Consider the following 21765-nt stretch of genomic DNA (forward strand, 5'->3'; position numbering starts at 1 on the left):
AGCCTCGTCAAGAACCGCTAAAATTAAGTGACCGCCATTTTTTTGTTTACAACTAACTCTCTTTGCGTTTAGGTCGTTTTAGGTGATATATTCCAACAGAGGCCGCCAATACACTTTCTCGTCCCTGTATCTACAGTCCTTGCTAAGATAATGCGATCAATAACGGCTTTTGATAGTTGATCATCAGCCGGGAGTAGTGGCTCACTCCTGTAATCCCAGGCGTTCGGGAGGCAGAGTTTGTGGAAGGCCATGTGAGGCCGACTACCAATCCCCCAACGGGTGGTCGGGATACTTCCGCCACGGGTGTCCCCACCCCTGTCCCCACGTATCCCCCGTTGGCGTGGCCGTTACACATATCTCACCCTGATTAATCAGTTATTGTGTGTGTTCTGGTGTCTAAGGCCTCGGGTCGACACCGATGTTTGTGTATCTCAAAAAAAAAAAAAAAGATAGTTGATCATCCCTTTTCAGGGCTAGTTCCATAAGGGTCTCCTTAAATTCGTTTGTGGAAACTCGCCGGATAATTTTACGATTTTTTTTTGTACATCTACATTATTTTTCCTTATCAGCTTCTTCACCACAAAATAAACATAAATCTTTAAAATTGAAAACCGTTTGGTTTGATCGCATTCTTCTTGTTGGGGGACTATCAGAATCTTCGTTATCGCGTCTTCTTTTGAAAGCATTAATACTTGTTTTGCGGATATAGTTCCTTCGGCATTCAACGTGAACTTTAATTGAAGTGACTCTGCGAAGTAATTTTTCATTTCAGTCATTTCTCTCGATACTAGCTTCTATCAAGTTATCCAATCCACGCGTAACTATCACAATATCTCAATTTTTAAGTGATTTGTCACAGAAAAAACAATTATCGTCGTCTGTGTTCTCCATTTTAAATGCCACCGCGCCATTACATGGATAAAAACCCGACAGCAGTCTGCAGTTCATGACAGTCCGTCCCCGCAAATTCAAACTTACGGAGCAGTGTAAGGAGCACCGTTGCATTTTTAGTCGGCGACTGGAAAAATTCGAAGACGCGTTTTAAATCAAATGTTCACACTGATATTGAGCGAAAACGGTAGCTCGTATGGCTTAATTGCATAGGACCTTTTTTGTAGCTCATGAAATATATATTTAATTAATAAAAATCCAAAAATATCTTTCGTACCGTTCGCTTTAAAACTGCTTGTGCTGTGGTCGTAACGACCTAGAATGCTCCCTGGTGGTTGAAACAATTTTTTTCGAACGAAGCGCAACATTTTGACTTAGAATTCGCCTCAGAACATTTTCCATTCGAAATTGGCGTTAAACCAAGGACGTTTTTTTATTAGAAAACAAAGGGTGGGGTATCAGTTATTATTTAATATTAAAATAAATACTTAATCAATTTGATCCAATTAAACTTTGACCTTCTCCAGAGCAACTTTGAAATATTATTAGAAGCTTTAATTAATAAGCAATATGTAAGAAATATACCGTTTTTCGTTATAATTTAAAGATATTTTAACTTTTTTAGCTCGTGAACTTTGACCGTTTGATAAAGTCGACCTTTTAAGAGCTTATAAAGAAGGATAACCAAATAAAGAACAGAGAACCACTGTTGTACAATAAAGTTTTTTGTACAACAGTGGTTCTCTGTTCTTTATTTGGTTATAACATGTACAAGTTAGTCCTAAAACATATTTAAGAAGGACAAGACAATTTGAAGAAGAATGACACCTCATATGTTGAGTTTGGGTAAATAATTTTTGAATTATAATCGAATATAAAATGGCGGCCATTTTCCAAGATGGCGGTGAAAGTTGGCACTGCAGATTTTAGGACTTTGCGGAGGTTATATAGGACCATAACCTCTTTCGATTGTGAAATTTTTAGGTATGGCATATTTTTTTCTACAAAAAAAAACATGGAAGCCGTACATTGGCACTGCGATTGCGCAGAAACGACTGCTCAGACGTTAAATTCAAATAAGACCATTCTTGTCAAAAACGTGCTCAGCATTAATTTTGTATTTGACAGTATAGCTGTAAAAGTAATAATAACGAAGATATTGGTGAAAAACCATTTTCACCCGTCATTTTCCCGCCAAAAAAAAGTTCCATACACCCCAATGATGGGGACTTTTGACGCAACGTTTATAGACACTAAATAAAGGTGTATGCAAAAATTCAGCTCGGGGACATTTTTTCCGAAGTGAAATCCTAAAGTTACTGGACTACAATGTTAAAATACTAATAAATGCTGTAAATGCTTAGCCGTGGCAGGATATAGTTCTTTCCATAAAATAACCTTGGCCATCTTGTTGAAATGTTGCCTCCCCGCTTCAGCTGTGGATCCGTTTTCTCTCCCACTAAAGAGCTTATGAACTCATTCTTAGGGATTGGCTGAACTATTCCAGGGCACGGCCAACTTTGATTTATCGCGCATCTCTCACGCTACAGCGGCCATCTCATTCGTTGACGTTTCTGTGTTAACCTATGAGCAAAAGATGTGTATGACGTCAGCGCCACTAGCGGATTATTATTTTTAGTATAGTTTTTACATTGAAGACAATATAACCACCGAGCGTGGCGCTGACCTCCTACACATTATAGTACAGTTTATAGGGGGAAAATCCTTGCTCGCGGAATTTCGACGAATGTGTTGGCCGTAGTAGCGCGAACAGCGCTGATCAAAGTTGGCCGTGTCCAGGGCAACATTTCAACAAGTTGGGCAAGCGTAAAGACATGAATCTACCCTCAGAAGGTACATTTTTTCATTTTTTATGGATATATCTATCTGTAATTCTGTATGTCTAAGCATAAGTCAGCCTTTGCGGCTTTGTAGATATAAATAAGATATATTATACACTTCTGGTTCAACGATTTACTGCAGGTGTAAGACGCATTTTTGATGTTATTTACACCATTGGTTATAGAGCTAACACTTACTTTAGGAATTAACACTTCAGCGACAATAAGTCTATCCAAATTATGCCTTGATTTGTGCATTTAAGTGAACCACGACCATGAGCGAACTGAGCAGTGAACTCTTTTTAATGCATATGTAGTCCATTATCGGATTAGTAGGCCTCGAATAACAATTTTTTTCATAAACTATTTTAGCGGTTATTTTTTTTTTTGGTTTCTTAATTTTGACCTAGATGGCGTTTGTTTAATAAAAGAAAATAAAGAATTCATTTTTCAAAAGTTTTTATTGAAATATATTACCGAATTCTTGCATAAATGGAAAGATTATTTCAATTTAATTATACTTTTTATTTTATTTCACAAATAAACTGTTATAACGTCATTTAATTTATACTGGCATTTGTTGTCTTATTATTTATCATCCAAACTATACTATTTACAAATAATTTACAGTTACTTCTTGTATTTATTTGCTACTTAATAAAATTTATATATTTTTTCATTTCGTATGTACAAATTTTGAAAAGTCCTTGGGATTATTTACGTAGGAATTGGTAGGACACGAGGGTTCAAAAAAAAAAACTTTAAATATAATTTTAACTGGTAAAACACAAAACTTTCAATTAACTATTGAAATATGTAGAAAGTCCTTTTTTTGGTTTCAATTAAAACCGAAATAAAAATGAGGGGAAGAAAACGCGGAATTAAATTTTGGGGAATTGATAAAATGTCTTAAGCTTCCGAAGAATCGGATGGAAGTTTTCGCTGTGTAACCTTAGTCGCGCTACGCGTTTTCTTACCGAATAAATTACCAAGGAAACCAGGTTGACCGGGTTGGTTTTTCGCTAATCCATCAACTCCGGTTGGAGCTACGGCAGCCGCACCTGCCACAGCCATTCCCGCTAATATGTGGCTTTTGCCAGCCACGGCCGAAGATACTGTTGTGGATCCCGGTCTGGCAACGGATGGAACTGTCTGTGGCGATGAATCTCTGCTAACTGTACTCGCAGCCGACGATTGGAAGGAAACCGACTGCCATTTAAAAGAAAATTGAACGGAACTTAATTTCATAAATAAACAAATAAATGCTGAGATTTCGTGAAGACAGTAAAAGTGAAACAAAAATCAATTGAAAATAAATGCTAACAAAGTGTTCAGTGTTCAATTAATAAGCGTTATTAACTTATTAAACTTGGAGATTACAATGATCGCTTGAACGGAACCAAGGTTAGCACTATGGCTATGGCAACAAGTGTTTTAATGATACAAAAACCTGCTTTGGACTTCTAAAACTCCGTTTATACCTAATTCGTATCAAACGGATTGTAATTTTTAAAACAATTTATTTGTAACATCTCCAAAGTAATTAACTAGAAATAGTCAAGGGCGTATCCAGGATTTTATTTCCAGGGGGGGTTTTTCAGGGAAAATTTCAAGGGGGGGGTGCTGACAGAAGTTTCACTGATTTTTATTAGGCACCCCCCCCCAATCATCAGCATTTTGGGGCGCCCTTGGAAATAGTAATTGTCTACTCCAAAGTAGATATGATTGTAGATTATTCCAAAAATTCTGAAATTTTTCACAATGGAAGTTTTTCATTACATTCTTTTAAAATTTAAGGATTTTATTCATAATGAAAAAAATTTAATTATAATTATAAATTAGTGTCAATTTAACGTGGCCAAATGAATTAAATGAATTAAATGCATTAAAAGTAGCCTGTGGTTGCGCCTTGGATATTAGCCTAGCTGTTTATTTATTACTTAATAGAAAACATAGTGCTTAAGAAGAAATTATATTATAATCCCAAAAATATATTTACCATTCCACTGTCCAAAGATCCTGCGCTTCCTCTCCGTACTGGTTTGCTCATTTCTAATCAAATATACGAACAATAAATAAGCACACATCGTTATGAAAAACGTAACAAAAATCAAAAAATCTTACGTTGTTCATGGAGGTCCAGCAAAGAATTTGAGAGTGCAGACCGTTTCAAGCTGTTACTCCCAGAAGGGGCTGGAACTGACAGATTCCCAGTACTGCCCCCGAGACGCAGTTCCGAAGTGGAGAGTTTGTTGTCATCCTTGGACATTCCAGCGGTTGCCAAGATTTCCATATCAGCCACTCCTGAATCGCGGTTTTCACCGGTCCTGGCGACACCGTTGACATTGGCATTGGCATTTGCTGTTGCATTATTGTTGCGAACCAGCTGCTGCTGTTTTTCCAACTCCGCTTCGATTCGAAGATTCTCCATTTCGTCCATCTTTTAATTAAGTAAGAATTTCTCAAATTTCTATAGAGAATGGCTAAAGATTAAGGAAGACATACCTCCAATATAGATTCTTTTAAATCTTCCACAAATTTCGATCTGTCATGCTCATTTCGGGCGTTGAAAGTGACCAGCACTTTGTCGTCAACTCGCTGACTTAAACGAATTCCGTGGGGATAATCTAATGAACATACATTTTGTAATTAAACCTATTTATCTGAGTTTTAAGTAGTATCAATAATGCATTCAGGTACCAAAAATATGAAAACGTAAAGATTCTAAACTCATCCTCGTATGACAAACTCAGATAGACAATTTCCATTAATGTTTACTCTTTGTAATTAAGACACTGATAAACTTTGACTACTAAGTACCAGAGGCGAATGCTATTGCCCCAAATTACTAGGTACCAAAATGCATTCTAGGTAGTATAAAATGATGGTAGAGAAACTTCATCAATGAAAGTACTTACATGGAGCTTCGAAAAGAGTGACACTCATTCCACAAAGAGGAAAAGACTGTCGGAAAGTGTATGTGATGCTATTCTTCTTTTTGCTGAATATTTTGGTGACCATGAGCATATCGTTGAACAGAAACACTTCACGTTGATGAACTCCAGGCCTCTCTTTTTTACTAACATCAAAGACTTCGTACAGACGGCAATAGCAGACGAGTCGGCGATGTGGTAGTGCCAAGTTCTTAAACAAAAATATTACACTCAAATTTAATAAACCATAATAACATTTAAAATTTCATTTAAATAAGATACATACTGGTTTCTTCCCTACAATAGTCTGATGGACCTTCAGAACTTGAGTAACATGATCCGAACCAGGTTTAAATTCATTGGCTTTAATTCTTTCGTATATACCGGTTAGCATGTCACGGTCCAAATCATGACCATCGTCAACACCTTTAATTTCAACATTAAAGATTTCATTAACCCTTTTACATTTGAAAACCAAAATAGCTATCCCTCAATTTCGACAACTGTATAAATTTGAGCATTAATTTAATAAACTGCAATGACAACTATTTTGGCCAACTTAAAAAATGTAACTACCATCGCAAAGGTTAAATGTTTAGCGTACCTCTGAGGTTCTTTATAAAATCATCCACCTTCATACGTTTCTCAGCCTTCATATTGGGGGTATGAAGGTCTGTGTTGAGCATAATGATTGCGAAGGCCAAAACGAAGACTGTGTCAGGATTGGTGAACTTTGAGACAATGTCTCTATTGCAGGATACGAAACGATGGCTGAAAACTTCCACCAGACGTTCTATTTTCTGCGCTTCGCCAGGAAGACGGAAATAGGTTTGGAACTTTCTCAGAGCCACGTCCACTTGCATGCCAGCCAAATCCAATTCTTGAACAAAATATCTATTCAAAGAAATAGCAAGTTACTAATTGATCATCCAACTAGGCAATGTTCCACAAAAAAAATCCCCATCTTTGCGGGGAAAAAAATCCTAATGATCTTTGGCTGAATAACTTACTCTAGAACAGCCATGTTAAAGGAGGACATCAGATTTCCCAGATATTCTCCGATCATTTGTTTGCTGAGTCCTTTACGAGAGATGAGGAACCTGGCGACGGCTTGTGGCGACCCTTCGAGAAAACCGCGTAGGATGAGGTAACGAATTCCACGCTCTGGTTTCTTGTTGAACAAATTGAGTCCCACTCTGTATTGTCTCTTCCGTTGCACTTCGGACACTTTAACGCCACACAGGGGTGTCACCGGGAGCCCGTCGTGGGGAGTCTGCAACCCCGGAATACCGAAATTATGTCCTGGATAGTCCGAACTGGGCGGAGAACCGCAATAGCCCACACCGACTGTCGTCCCTTCGAGACTGTCCTCACTGTTCTCGGAAATGTTGCTCAGGCGCTTGTCTTCGGCTAAACTGCCGCTAGAAATCTGTTCAGACAGGACCTAAGAGTAAATAAGACCCAATGTGATTTTTGTAACAAGTTCTTTAAATAACAGTAAATTAAATATTATTAACTAAACTGACTCCAACAAGTAATGCAAGACAAAATGGTATATAAGACCGTATTTTTAATAAAACCAAAATTGCAGTACTTCGATGATATATACCTTCATGGCGTAAAGATTCATCTTGAAGGCAACATTACTCGTGTCTTACATTACTTACAGTTGGTGGCATTGTTATTTTTGACTCCAGAAAGACCAACGAAGCACTTACTAGAGATTTGCGTTTCCAAACAGGCGAAGCTTCAACCATATACGTTTTCTGTCGGACTGAGGAATCTGGTCCTGGGACGCCGCCACTGCCACTGGTGTTGCTGCCCGTGCTGCCGCTGGAGGACACGGACGAGGCGTCGTACGCGGCCGAACCAGACTCCTTGAGACTCTCGGCTGGTGACGCTCGACTGCTGCTCGAACTCCTGGAGTCCACGATGGAACAAGTACGCTTTGGAATCTGCTTCGTCGGTGGAAAGAACGCTGTTAGAATCTACGATTAAAACGTGCCTCAACGTGACGGTTAATTACTTGAGGAGGAATTTTTCGGATGTCTCCGGTGGACGCGGTGACCCTGCGTCCGAGGGACGACGAGTCTCCGGGTCGAGTGGCGATCATTCGGGCGTGTTCCGCAGTTTGACGATGGCCCAAACTGTGAGGAATGTTGGAGGATCGTCGCAAGTCCCTTGGAAGAGAATTCTGGTGAATTTCCATATTTTCTCCGTCTCCTGGTCCAGACTGAAAAATTACGAAATTTAATTAGTTTGTTAAGGATAAGAAATGACTTTGCATTAGATAATCAGGGTCGTGCAGAAGGTTGGGTAAAAGCCACGTGTCCCACAAGGGTGCTTTTTAGGGGCCTGGTGCCATAAAGGTCCCCTGGAAATTTAAGTTAGACTTAATTTGTCGAGGGGCCCCTAAATGTTTATAATTACCAAGCAACCTTCAAAATTTAAATTGGTTTGGACCAATTAACTTGACTTCGGGAACGAAAACGATATTACGACTGAAGTGGCGGAAACTCACCGAACTGATGGCGCTATCCTCGGAGGACAAGGACTCTCTGGGCGTATGAAAATGCTCCTCCGTCGAAATGATGGCATCTTGCTGCGCGGATTGACTAGAGTTCAGAAACGGGCTGGCGCTACCGCTGGAAGAAGCCCCACTTTTTGAGCTATTGGTGGACCAGTTGGGCAACCTCGTCGGCGGGGTGTAATAGACGCTGTCGTTGCCGGCGTCCAAGGACCCAGACACTGACTCCTCGGTCCCCGACCTGTCCCCGCCGGTACCGACGCAATGGCAGGACACCACGACGTTACCAGCCTGATAGGTGGTCGCGTGAGCGCTTCCGTTGGCGGCGGGAGCAAAGTTCTCTTTGGTAGGGGTGACGGTATCGCTGTACAAGTGGTGCTGACGGTCGCGCATGCTGAAGGAGCGGGTCGGCTTGACGTGGCCATTCTCCAACGAGCCGTTATTCGAAGGTTCGTCGTAGTACACGGAATACGGGTTCTTGGGCTGTTGTCCGTCCGTTTGGTCCGTGGCGTCGTTCTCGTAGATGGCGGCGCTGGCTCTGGGGTGGTTGCTATAGTTGTAATGGTGCAGGTGGTGGTGGTAGTGAGGGTGGTGGTGGTGATTGTGATTGGGCGTCGGCGTCATGGCCGAACTCTTGCTATTTTTGTACAGTATCCAGTCCTGGTTTTCCAGCTCTAAAGTGTAGATGCGACGCGACAGCCGTTTCTCCCCTTTGGAAGCGTTGGCGATGTCTTGGAAGCGTTTCACCATGCAGTGCTTGCGGAAGGCTCTCTGGATGGTCAGCGCGGCGTGTCTGGCTCGAACTCCGCCGTACTTGCGCTCTAGCATCTCCACCTGCTTGTCCAGCAGGTCTTGCGACAACTCATATCTGCGGGAAGAAATGGACGTCTTTAGAACACAATCTCTCAAGGACATGCTTTAAGGATTTCTACTGCCGGGAGATTGCTGAGGAGATTTTTAAAGTTTCTCTAATAGCGTTTTAATAATAATAATAATGATCAGCTAGGCTAATACCCAAGGAACCACCTTAGGCCCAAGTCATCTAGCGACTTATGCCTTTAAACCGGTGACCGGGTTACAATGCGTAGGAGGGTGGTGGCAAGCCCTACACGCCACGCGAGCCAACAGCTCCCTACACTCACTATTACCGTTAACCTCTACAAGTTTTATATTGGACTGCTCGAGATTCGCTCCGAAACTGACTCTGACGCTATAGATCTCGGCCCCAATCGACTAGAGTAAAACCGCAAATGGAACATGCCATGAACATATTCCCGCGCTTTGTTGTTTTTAGTCTATAGTAATTTGAATTTTCGCGTCTTGATCTGCCATTTTGCCAAAAAATTTAAAAGGAACACGCAAAAATTTTCTCCGATCTCGATCTCGATCCGTTGATCTGTCGAAATCGGCAGATTGGTTTTCGGCGATCTCGGAGCACCCGAGATTGGGAACAGGGTTCGTACAAAATTTCCGGAATCAAATTCCCTGACCATTTTTGTAGAATAAACGAATGGTTCGAGATAAAAATCTTTAAAAAATATTTTCTTTCAAAACTTTGCCTGATTTTTTTTGGAGTCATTTTAAAATTCCCTTACTTTTTGGGACCATTTTCAAATTTCCTGACTTTTCCCTTACTTTTTGGGACCATTTTCAAATTTCCTGACTTTTCCCTGACCTTTTGGAATATTTTTTCAATTTCCCGACTTTTCCCCGACCTTTTGGAATATTTTTCAAATTTCCCGACTTTTCCCCGACCTTTTGGAATATTTTTCAAATTTCCTGACCTTTTGGAATATTTTTCAAATTTCCCGACTTTTCCCCGACCTTTTGGAATATTTTTCCAATTTCCCGACTTTTCCCTGACCTTTTGGAATATTTTTCCAATTTCCCGACTTTTCCCTGACCTTTTGGAATATTTTTCCAATTTCCCGACTTTTCCCTGACCTTTTGGAATATTTTTCCAATTTCCAGACTTTTCCCTGACCTTTTGGAATATTTTTCCAATTTCCCGACTTTTGCCTGACCTTTTGGAATATTTTTCCAATTTCCTGACTTTTCCAGGTAGTGTACGAACCCTGGGGAAATGGAGCACGCGAAACTTGATCAGAGCGATCTAGGGCGCCCGAGAGCAGTCAAATGGAAAACGCTATGACAGCCAGCTCCTTTCCCCTTAAACAAAATCAAATCAAGTCAGTATCTCATTGGTTCCCGACGCGGGTAAATTAGACCATGACAATCGCAGTTTCGTCTCAACAGTCATTCTCCTCTAAACATTTTAAGTAGAAATACATAATGGTCTATGCCAATCAAGTAACAATTAAAACAGTGATTTTTGTGGCTACGATAATTCTATGAAATATTTCTACACTATTCGCGACCGAAACGAGTCTAGGTTGCGCCTACGATCTAGAGTCTGCTACAGACAAATTAAAAAGTCTTATAAATGATCTTATCAAAATATAAGCAAACGATGCAAAAATTATATTAAAATGCAAGTATCTTTATTTATAAAATCAAATATACGAATAACGATGAGGAAAAACTAATAGCGTCTGCTTTAGCCGCTACCTATCTAGCTTTCAATGACGAAACAAAGGGGGCGCGGCGAAAGTTTTGGGTCGCGAATAGTAGCCGAGGGTTTCGGTAATATCCTGTTGAATTTGTAAAAATTTCATTAGAATTTTCTAATCTATTTTAGGATTTAAATATTTCAGAATCGTCATTTTATTTTTTGGAAATTGAACTACGTAACGGAAAATTGGTAAGATTTCTATACATATTTTATTTTTAGAATTAGCGTTAAAAACGCTTAAAAATCAAGATAGAGTTGCTTTGAAATAGGATATCCTAGATATACGCGGTTAAAATAATTATTTTTATAATAATAATTCAAGATAAGTTTAAGCTAACATTAAAATTATTAAAAAAATATTACGTAGGAAGCTAGGTCAAAAAGAAATTTGCACCCTGACTGAGTTCAAAAGGTTATTAACTTAAATATGAAGCTAGAGCCTATGGTCACCTCCCGAAATCTAAATAATATTAACTTAATAATATAAATAATAATCAGCTAGGCTAATACCCAAGGCACCACCTTAGGCCTAAGTCATCAAGCGACTTTTAAAGCCATTGAGGTGGCCGGGTTACAATGCGTAGGAGGGTGGTGGTAAGCACTTCAAGCCACGCGAGACAACAGCTCCCTACACTTAATATTACCATTAACCTCAACAAGTTTTTATGGAAGGGGAAACCGAAGAGCTCGGGTGGAAACACTTTTAACCAGTGGGGAGAGAACTTGCAAACTCAACGCGGAAAGACTTGTTTGGAGTTTTCACAAGCTGGGATCGAACCGGCGAAAGTGCTAACCACTCTTCCACCTCTCTCACATAGGAAGCTACGTCAAAAATAAATCCCCCGAGTTCAAAAGGTCAGCCACTCACTGATTGGTATGAAGTCTTGTACGTTTCAAAGCTTCTTCGTCTAGCCGTCGAACTGGCGTCTTTTTGGGTCCCACATGGCTACTCACTGACCGCTGCCTGGAACGACCGAGCGCCTGATTCTGGTTGGTTATGTTACAAACGGCGTGACCATTGCCCAGGAGATGACCACCGTGGCTGGTATTGTCCACTGAATAGGACCGCAGTTGCTTCAGCGGTGGACCCGGACCGCACTGTGGTCGATCCACCGGTTTCTGTCCAGGACTATTAAAGAAACAAAGGCTTTCGTTAATAAATAATTAATAACAACATTAATAAAATAAATAACACGGTAAATACCATAAACTACGTTTCTGTCTAAAAGACAGTCTAAATGAACCGCAATAAATTATTAATTCGTTTAAACCGTGTCTATTTTTACCCATTTCGGGTTCTACTTTTGGTATTAAAAGCTCAACACATTCGGAATTTGACATTCTAATTACATTAAAAATAAAAGATTTATTGAAAAAGGTTCCGTTGCCTTCAACGTTACCAGAAAAACTAAAAATTGTCGTCAAAATCCTGAACGCCTGAGGTGAATAAACTAATGTTTTGAAGCAACACCTACGCCTAAACCTTCGGGATGAACTTGGAAATTTTCTGGCGAACACTCCCACTACAACAAAACCCACAACAAATTTCCTAATTTGCGGTAATTTCAGTGAGGTTCCAAAATATAACCAACGTTGTATTTTGTATTGACTGGTTATTATTAAACAATTTATAATAAAATGAAAACTTTTCCCAAAATTAATGACAGAAAAATGTCAAATTTACGCCCCTAAGATCACCGGATGTCGGGTCAATTAAGCATTAGGGGGGGTAGGTTAATTATTTAATTTCGGAGCTTGGAACTTCTCATACCTGGAAGGAGTACGACCGGACTAGTATTTGTCGCCAAAGCTGGTATCGGAGACAACCCGACTTTTTCTCACGACTGATTCACGGATTACTCGATTCAATTTGAGAAACTGTTTTCCCTTGAGGCCGATTTCTTAATACGTAATTAATAACTTCGTGGAAAAATCAGCTAAGAGAACTTCTAAGATACAACAGCGCGGTGAGATATGGCGGAGGAAATGCTGCGAAGTCGTTATAGCCGCGATTAGCACACTTCGCTTCCGAGATCCGTTTCCCGTGTTATTTCCTATTGGTATTTTTGTAGCATTTATGGATTTAAACCTCGTCACCTTGACACCAATGTCAACACATATTTGCAAAGTTAGTATCAGGGTTGTTCTATTTTTTTGTAAACAGATTTTTTAATTATTGTTTAATGGTAGAATAGGAAAAATTAAAATTTTACACAAGATTTTAAGTCTCCTCTATCATGCGATAGATATTTTCCCTGAACTGAACGTCTACGTATTTCAGCTTAGCTGATTAGCAGACGATAAATCACAAAGCGTCTACTACAGGGTTAGTACAAAATTTCCGGAATAAATTCCCTGACATTTACAGGTTTTCCCTGACCAAATTGTCAAATTTCACTGACCATTTCTGTAGAATACGTTTATGTTTTGAGGTAAAATCTTGAAAAATATCGATATATTTTTAATAAATCTTTCAAAAATTTATTTGCCGGATTTTGTTTTGGATCATTTTAAAATTCCCTTACTTTTTTGGACCATTTTAAAATTCCCTGACCATGTGGAATCATTTTCAAATTCACTGACTTTTCCCTGACCTTTTGGAAACATTTTAAAATTCCCTGACTTTCCAGGTATTCCAGGTCGTGTACGAACCCTGTACTATTAAAATAGAAATCCTGCAGTTTCTAGCGTTGGCCGCTAGGTGGCTTTATGTAAAATGAATAGACTTAATATATTTCATCGTAAACTTATAAATGACTTGAAAATCGCATTTTCATATTTCTCCAGTTCTTAATTAGGTTTAACAATTCTAAATCTAATGGTTAATTAGTTATGATTCAACGTGAACAATACGAGGATAAAGAAATAGGAATTAACGCAAAAACTATAGCCTTGACATTACGTAATTTAATAACTAATGAACTTAGAGGTGTGCGAGAACTTGAAAATTGCGCAAGTTGAGAAAATTTCTAGGCCTCGGAATGAGAAATCTGATAATCAACTCTCTCCCCCAAAATAGCGAGCGCAGCGCCATTTCGGGATTCTTGGAAGGTTCAGTTAAACGCCTCGCTTTGACGCCTCCCAAGAATCCCGAAATGGCGCTGCGGTAGCAATTTTTTGAGTTCTCAATTGCATTCACCCCTCTCTAAAATGTTTATTATTAAAAAATAATCTAACAATTTAATTCGTAAAAATTATTATTTAATGAAAAGAAACATTTATTTCAACCCGCTTGGGAATACAAGTTAGGAAAAACATTTTTCATAACCCGCTTAATATTTCTATTAAAGTTTAATGTTAATTTGTCATGGCCAAACTTATGAGAATAAACTAAAAACAAAACAAAGGTTAACCTAGTTTTTGGAAAAATAAACTTAAAATTATAATCGTATAAACACAAGTAAATGAAGTTTACGTTAGTTTATAATAAACGCTTAAGTTTAAAAATGCGCAAATGAGGCTTATGGATAAGGTGTTTACTTATGAAAATAAAGCTACCAAAAATCCCCGACCGGAAACATGGCAAACCTTATTTTTATAAAAAAAATAAACTTTATAAAAATAGTTTTAAGTAGCGTTTAAAAAAGCGCCACCGTACTTATGGATAAGGTATTTACTTACCAAACTTACAAAATCCCCAACCGGAAATATGGCAAAAGTATTTTTGTAAAAACCAACTTTAAAAAGAACAATTCTATACACATAAGTAAATAAAAGTTAACGCCTGTTTATAATAATCTGTTTTTAGGGGCAATTGAAATAACAAAACGGCAACGGAAAGGTAAAGTTACGGAGCCAGGATTCGTCACTTTTACAGAGTTAATACAATGCGATTCTCATTAAAAACTAAAGAAAGGAAGAAAAAGTTGGTAGAATACAAGCTCTGTCGGTCATGCGTAACTGACGTAAGAACGAAACAATATAATCTGGGTAGCCCCCTAATTTAGCTCGCCGATGCCTCTACGCTCACGGAGGTGAAAACGTCACTTTTAATGATCAGCGGGAATCCCGGATTGTAGATCCAACGGATGCTGTTATTTGCTCGCCGAAATTATGCAAATTAGGAAAGCTATCATTTTGATAATTTTGTAAAGGTCGTTATTTTTTAACTTTAATGTTATCGAGTCCTTAGTTTTTTTCGATTTGAGAAGATTAAGATACCGTTGTCTTTTAATAATTTAAAACAATAAGCCTAATTCGAATAATTTAAAACTAAAAGCCTAGCTATTTGCTTTATTCGAATATTTCAAAACTATTTGCTTTATTCGAATATTTCAAAACTATTTGCTTTATTCGAATAGTTCAAAACTATTTGCTTTATTCGAATAGTTCAAAACTATTTGCTTTATTCGAATATTTCAAAACTATTTCCTTTATTCGAATAATTCAAAACTATTTGCATTATTCGAATATTTCATAGCTATACGCTTTATTCGAATATTTCAAACTCTTTGCTTTAATCGAATAATCTAACCATTTTTATTAAAGTAATTGAGAATTAGAAGTGTCACTGTTGAATTAAAATTAACTAAATTAAATATTTCAAATATTTGAATTTTTGAACGTTACAAATTATTAAGTAAATTTCTAGGGAAATGGGTTGGTTAGTTAAAGTTTAAAATACTAGTTATGTAAGTTATTTTTTATTTTCAAATAAAGTAACTAGAAATTTAAGGAATACTCATTTTGTTAAGCAATGTATTACTGAAATAGTCATCTATTACGAAATGTTAGCCGGCATAACGAGGTATTACCGAATATCAGAATTATATAACAAAAAACATGTGTGTTGAATAACATTAACCGTATGGGTAGACTAATACATTTTTCAGTGCACCGGGAAGTAGTTTAACAGTGAATTCCTAAAACTATGGCCTTCGAAGATACGGGTTTGATACTAATACCGTAATGGAAATATAATAAACTTCTGCTTATACGCAACCCAAAAAGTGCTTGCTTACATTATGTCATCAAATTGTAAACACAAAAATCTCGAAAATAAAATTCCCAGCGCATGTTCTAAGCCATTTACCACAAAATCCGAAGACAGTTTGACCCTAGGGACCCCTCTAGCTTCCGGCCATGACGTCACTCGACTATTGAAGGGTGTTTAAAGACAAGAGCCACGAGAGAGGGCGCTGCATTCGCGGATTGAGTGGGGAGAGCACACGTGTTGAGGGAAACAAGAAAATTCTTTTATAAATAGATAGACGGAAGTAGGCCTATCCACGGAACACATGTGCCACTCACGACTACTTCACCTGACACTCACAAATATGAGTGAAGACTAGGTGATGTATACGCGATAAACTACAGTCTTTCGTCGTAGGTTAAGATATAAACAAAACAAGTTGGCCGGGGGTATAATCAATTGTTGCTGTAACTAAATTAAATATACTGAAATTTTGAGAAAATAAAATTTAAAAGTTTCAAATAATAGAGAGATTTTTACGGTGATAAGTGAATTTAAGCAATATGTTAAACGGTAAACGTCTAAGCGAGCGACCTTTTAGTGAATTTTAAGCAAAACGTTTTATTCCAAAGGCCAAGTCGACAGTCAAAGTTAATTTAAGCAAAACGTTTTAGGTTGACTGTTAACAGGGTTGTCTGATTAAAATCAAGATTTAACTCTTGATTTTTTATATTATAATTGATTTAAATCAAATTATTTCAATGGAGGAATAAAAAATGGAAAAAAGTTTCTTAAAATTAAAATTCACGTAAAATATGAACAAACTAAAATATTAAATAGTAATTAAATTTAATTAAGATTTTATTTAATTCAAGATTAGCTCACTTATAAAAATAAAATAGCCGTTAATTTTACAGAAAAAGAGCCATTAATTGTATAACAATTCATAAATTCAATAAAAACAATGCCAACTGTTAAACTGAATTGCAGCATAACGTTGAACGCCTAACTCCTACGCAACCTCTAAAATGCCAGTGAAATTGAATTTGAGCAAACCGTTGAACGCCAAACGCCTACATGACCTTCACGTTGACGGTAAAAGTGAATTGAAGCATAAGGTTGAACGCCAAACGCGTACACGACCTTCACGTTGACAGTAAAAGTGAATTTTAGAAAAACATTAACCGCCAAACGGCTACTTCTAAAAAACGTATAAACATTCCGGAGCTAACCGCTAACCCTTGGCGATAAATAAAAATTAGAGGGAAAGCAGCGAGAAAAGTTTCTAATGAATTATGAATCGATTTTAGCAAGTAATTCCGGTCTGAAAAAATGCGCGGCAGATGAACTTTACTTTTTTCTGCCTTGGGTGTACGCAGAAAGTGGAATTGCCTGTACACTCGCGCCAGAAAGAGCAAAAACAGTTGCCGACCCTCCCCCTTTTTAGTCAAAATCATCCTTCTCAGCCGTCCAAAAATATTTTGATAAGTTCAATACACTATTTGTTCCTCCACCGCGCGCGCCTACCCACCCCGAATTCGATTTTTAGGTTATGACGTAATCACCAGTTTCGCCTTTGTGAATGTTACCAATATAGATTTTGTGAATTCATTTTGGCTCATAATCCGTTCATATTTTTTGGCTCATAATCCGTTCATATTTTTTTGGCTCATAATCCGTTCATATTTTTTTGGCTCATAATCCGTTCATATTTTTTTGGCTCCTAATCCGTTCATATTTTTTTGGCTCCTAATCCGTTCATATTTTTTGCTCATAATCCGTTCATATTTTTTGCTCATAATCCGTTCATATTTTTTGCTCATAATCCGTTCATATTTTTTGCTCATAATCCGTTCATATTTTTGCTCATAATCCTTTCATATTTTTTGCTCATAATCCGTTCAGAGGTTATGCTATTATTTATCGGTTGTACTTGTCATATACAATCTTTGATAACCGTTACCAAAATAGCTTGGTAGATTAAATTTAGTTATTATTGTTAAGAGGGAGATTACGAAATATTTATAATTTTTCAAATAACAATTTTTTTTTAAATTTTAATTACAAAAAAAATGGATCCGAATCATTTTAATTAAATTGTCATTTAAACTATATTTCAAAATTCCCCATATAAAGTAATTAACATAATAAAAAAACGCCACATAAAAGACTATAATAAGGTCCTACAAATATGAATATGAAAATTAACGATTCAATATCAACTCACCCACTGACGAACCCTGATACACAAATCAGCATATTCTAAAACGCGAATTAATCCCAAAATACAGCCAGGCAAATGAAAATCACATTATTAAAACCTCTTAGATCATATTGGTGAAACTCTCCGAGTTATTAATAAAGAACTAGGTTATCGGAAAAGTACGTAAATTTTAAAATGCATCTTTTAAAAATCAAGCGTCTCAAGTCAAGATAGTACCATTACGAAATGAAAGTCTTAGGCCGGCCAAAGCCATCCGTGGCGTGAAGGGGGGAAACATTTATTTGCTTTCGCCCCGTTGCTAGGCGACAGCCAATCGGGGTGGCGTATTTTCCCCCATAGACGGCGAACGGGACCGATTGCCGAGGCCTAATAAAAACACCAGGTGCAAAATGTGAACCGCTCTTTTTATCTAGGAAAGAAAATTCTTATTTTGAAAATGTACTAGCCATTTTTTGAAGGGGGGAAAAGGGCACCAGATGGTCCGAGTGTCTGAGGCGGCACGCGTTGGGCCCTTGTTGGAGGTCAAAAGGTTGGTTTTTAAATGGTTACCCGGCACGTGGTGACTACACGAAGCATCTGTCGGAATTTTTCCAGCCAGGAATGACTGAGATATACATTCTGACATTTACTTTAAAAGATTTAATTTTCGGAATAATTTTCAACGAATTTAATTTTTTTGTTGAAATACCAATGACTAAAATTTTTTTGTTGAAATACCAATGACTAAAATTTTTTTGTTGAAATACCAATGACTAAAATTATTTTGTTGAAATACCAATGACCAAAATTGTCTCGAAATATCAATAACCAAAATTGTCTCGAAATATCAATGACCAAAATTGTCTCGAAATATTGACGACAAACATTTTTTTTAAATATCAACGAACAAAATTATCTCGAAATACCAACTAATAAAATAATATTTGTTTCGAAATTTAAAAGTTATTAAGGTAAAATATTAAAGAACTAATATTTTGCATTTAAAATTATGCATTATGCATAAGGAATATTTGCCAGGTTCAAGCAAAAGGTGAACGGTACCAATAGATATTTGGCCCAATTAATGATGCGTTGAATCTTATCCGAATACAATGACACCCACCAGCGTACAAGGATTTCCATATAAGCGAAACTGGAATGCATTCGTATTTATAAATACGACATAAATTGAAAAATTAGGGTAAACGTAGCTTAAAATAAAATGCATTTCAAAATTATGTATCTTCAAAAACATACGCCGCTTGGATTATGATTTAGAACATTCATTTAAAAATATATTTATCAAAAAGAACATCTAAATGCCCCTTAGTAAGAACTGCATTATTTATTTGAAATATTAAAAATCAGGGTAAATTTCCCCATTATATTTAATGGCTTCCTCTACGTCATTAATAAGCCAGATTTATTGAGCAATATTTCGAAAACATACTTAATGTTTACATAGAGCTAAAGTACACTATATTTCCAGGGCTCCCAGCGATTATTTTTTAAATATTATAGGAATTATAGGAAATTTCCTAGAAAATATAGGAATTTATAGGAACATTTTTAGGGCTCCATTAAGTTGGCCCCCCCTCTCTACAATTTTAAAAACTTTCATTTGCGATCGAATGCGACCTCGATGCGACGTTATGCGAAACTAAAAAAAAAAGATGCGACATAATTGTTAAGTTGGAATAATTAAAACAAAAGGGGGGGCTAACTTAATGACAGCCCCCCCACTTTCAACTATCAACCCGGAAACACAACCAATAGAATGCGACCTCAATGCGACGTTATGCGACACCCTTACTTTCGAATGCGACATCTTAGTTAACGAGATAATCGCTTTCGTAAGTGGGGGGGCTAACTTAACGTGAGCCCCCCCTATAACAGTTGAGGCCTCCAAACACCTTTATTCGATTGCGACCTCAATGCGACGTTATGCGACACCCTTACTTTCGAATGCGACAGCTTATTTAACGAGATAATCGCTATCGTAAGTGGGGGGCTAACTTAACGTGAGCCCCCCCTATAACAGTTGAGGCCTCCAAACACCTTTATTCGATTGCGACCTCAATGCGACGTTATGCGACACCCTTACTTTCGAATGCGACATCTTAGTTAACGAGATAATCACTATCGTAAGTGGGCAGGGCTAACTTAACGCAAATGAATGGGCCGCCATGTTAAATGAATGCAAATGAATGCGACCTCATTTTAAATGAATGCAAATGAATGCGACGCCATTTTAAATGAATGCAAATGAATGCGACGTCAATGCGAAGCAATGCGACACCATAATTATCGAAATAATCACCGCTATTCGAATGCGACAGCCGTGTTAACGAGATAATCGATTGAACCAGATCGAGAATCATCAAATATAAATACGGAAACACAGGTCGATTAAGTTGGCCCCCCCTTTTTTGATATCCCAGAAAATTTCTCTATCAATTTTATGCACCCACAATGCGACAGCAAGTGAAAGAGATGTGACTTAACCATTATCGAGATATAATTAAAATTAAAAGGGGGCTAAATTAACGTCAGCCCCCATAATTTCGTTATTCAACCAGAACAGAATATCATAGCCACTACATGGCAATGCGAAGAAATGCGACAGATATAATTTTGATTGCGAAAAATAGTTTATGAGAAAATTAATAGAGAAAGTGGGGGGGTGGCTAACTTAACAGTAACCCCCATATTAATTCATAATTTTAATTAACCTTAATATAAAGAGACGTCAATGCGAATTAATGCGACACTATTTTTAACGAATGCGACAAATTAGGTTATGAGATAATAGACAAATGAAAAAAGGGGGCTAATTTAATGACAGCCCCCCCCCCCGAAATATAAAAAATAAGTTCTATAAAAAAAATGAAGTCGTCAACGCGGACCAAAGCGCATTCGAATAGCGGTGATTATTTCGATAATTATGGTGTCGCATTGCTTCGCATTGACGTCGCATTCATTTGCATTCATTTAAAATGGCGTCGCATTCATTTGCATTCATTTAAAATGGCGTCGCATTCATTTGCATTCATTTAAAATGGCGTCGCATTCATTTGCATTCATTTAAAATGGCGTCGCATTCATTTGCATTCATTTAAAATGGCGTCGCATTCATTTGCATTCATTTAAAATGGCGTCGCATTCATTTGCATTCATTTAAAATGGCGTCGCATTCATTTGCATTCATTTAAAATGGCGTCGCATTCATTTGCATTCATTTAAAATGGCGTCGCATTCATTTGCATTCATTTAAAATGGCGTCGCATTCATTTGCATTCATTTAAAATGGCGTCGCATTCATTTGCATTCATTTAAAATGGCGTCGCATTCATTTGCATTCATTTAAAATGGCGTCGCATTCATTTGCATTCATTTAAAATGGCGTCGCATTCATTTGCATTCATTTAAAATGGCGTCGCATTCATTTGCATTCATTTAAAATGGCGTCGCATTCATTTGCATTCATTTAAAATGGCGTCGCATTCATTTGCATTCATTTAAAATGGCGTCGCATTCATTTGCATTCATTTAAAATGGCGTCGCATTCATTTGCATTCATTTAAAATGAGGTCGCATTCATTTGCATTCATTTAACATGAGCTCGCATTCATTTGCATTCATTTAAAATGAGGTCGCATTCATTTGCATTCATTTAACATGGCGGCCCATTCATTTGCGTTAAGTTAGCCCTGCCCACTTACGATAGTGATTATCTCGTTAACTAAGATGTCGCATTCGAAAGTAAGGATGTCGCATTCGAAAGTAAGGGTGTCGCATAACGTCGCATTGAGGTCGCAATCGAATAAAGGTGTTTGGAGGCCTCAACTGTTATAGGGGGGGCTCACGTTAAGTTAGCCCCCGCACT

The 21765-nt window shown here is 37.6% G+C and overlaps 1 protein-coding gene across 5 annotated transcripts in view; it reads right to left on the reverse strand.

The window, feature by feature from the left end:
• Nucleotides 1–3261: 3261 nt before the first annotated feature.
• siz (Brefeldin-resistant Arf-GEF family protein schizo) overlaps nt 3262–21765 on the reverse strand; it is a 316897-nt gene continuing 298393 nt past the window's right edge. For 2 of the 5 annotated variants that reach the window (XM_090176241.1, XM_090176229.1), the window contains 12 exons: nt 11633–11893; nt 8187–9060; nt 7692–7898; nt 7384–7623; nt 6676–7109; nt 6270–6559; nt 5952–6091; nt 5651–5876; nt 5238–5359; nt 4857–5172; nt 4732–4784; nt 3262–3941 (listed from right to left, as the gene is read on the reverse strand). In XM_090176241.1, coding sequence (XP_090032367.1) covers nt 3642–3941; nt 4732–4784; nt 4857–5172; nt 5238–5359; nt 5651–5876; nt 5952–6091; nt 6270–6559; nt 6676–7109; nt 7384–7623; nt 7692–7898; nt 8187–9060; nt 11633–11893 — 3463 coding nt within the window. In that variant the 3' untranslated portion in view covers nt 3262–3641. The remainder of the gene's footprint in view (nt 3942–4731; nt 4785–4856; nt 5173–5237; nt 5360–5650; nt 5877–5951; nt 6092–6269; nt 6560–6675; nt 7110–7383; nt 7624–7691; nt 7899–8186; nt 9061–11632; nt 11894–21765) is intronic. The other 3 variants (XM_090176251.1, XM_090176245.1, XM_090176236.1) reach the window with 2 other exon arrangements.

Source organism: Leiobunum rupestre, chromosome 1, assembly GCF_980474605.1.
Source record: "Leiobunum rupestre chromosome 1, qqLeiRupe1.1.hap1, whole genome shotgun sequence".
Classification (NCBI taxonomy): Eukaryota; Metazoa; Arthropoda; class Arachnida; order Opiliones; family Sclerosomatidae; genus Leiobunum; species Leiobunum rupestre.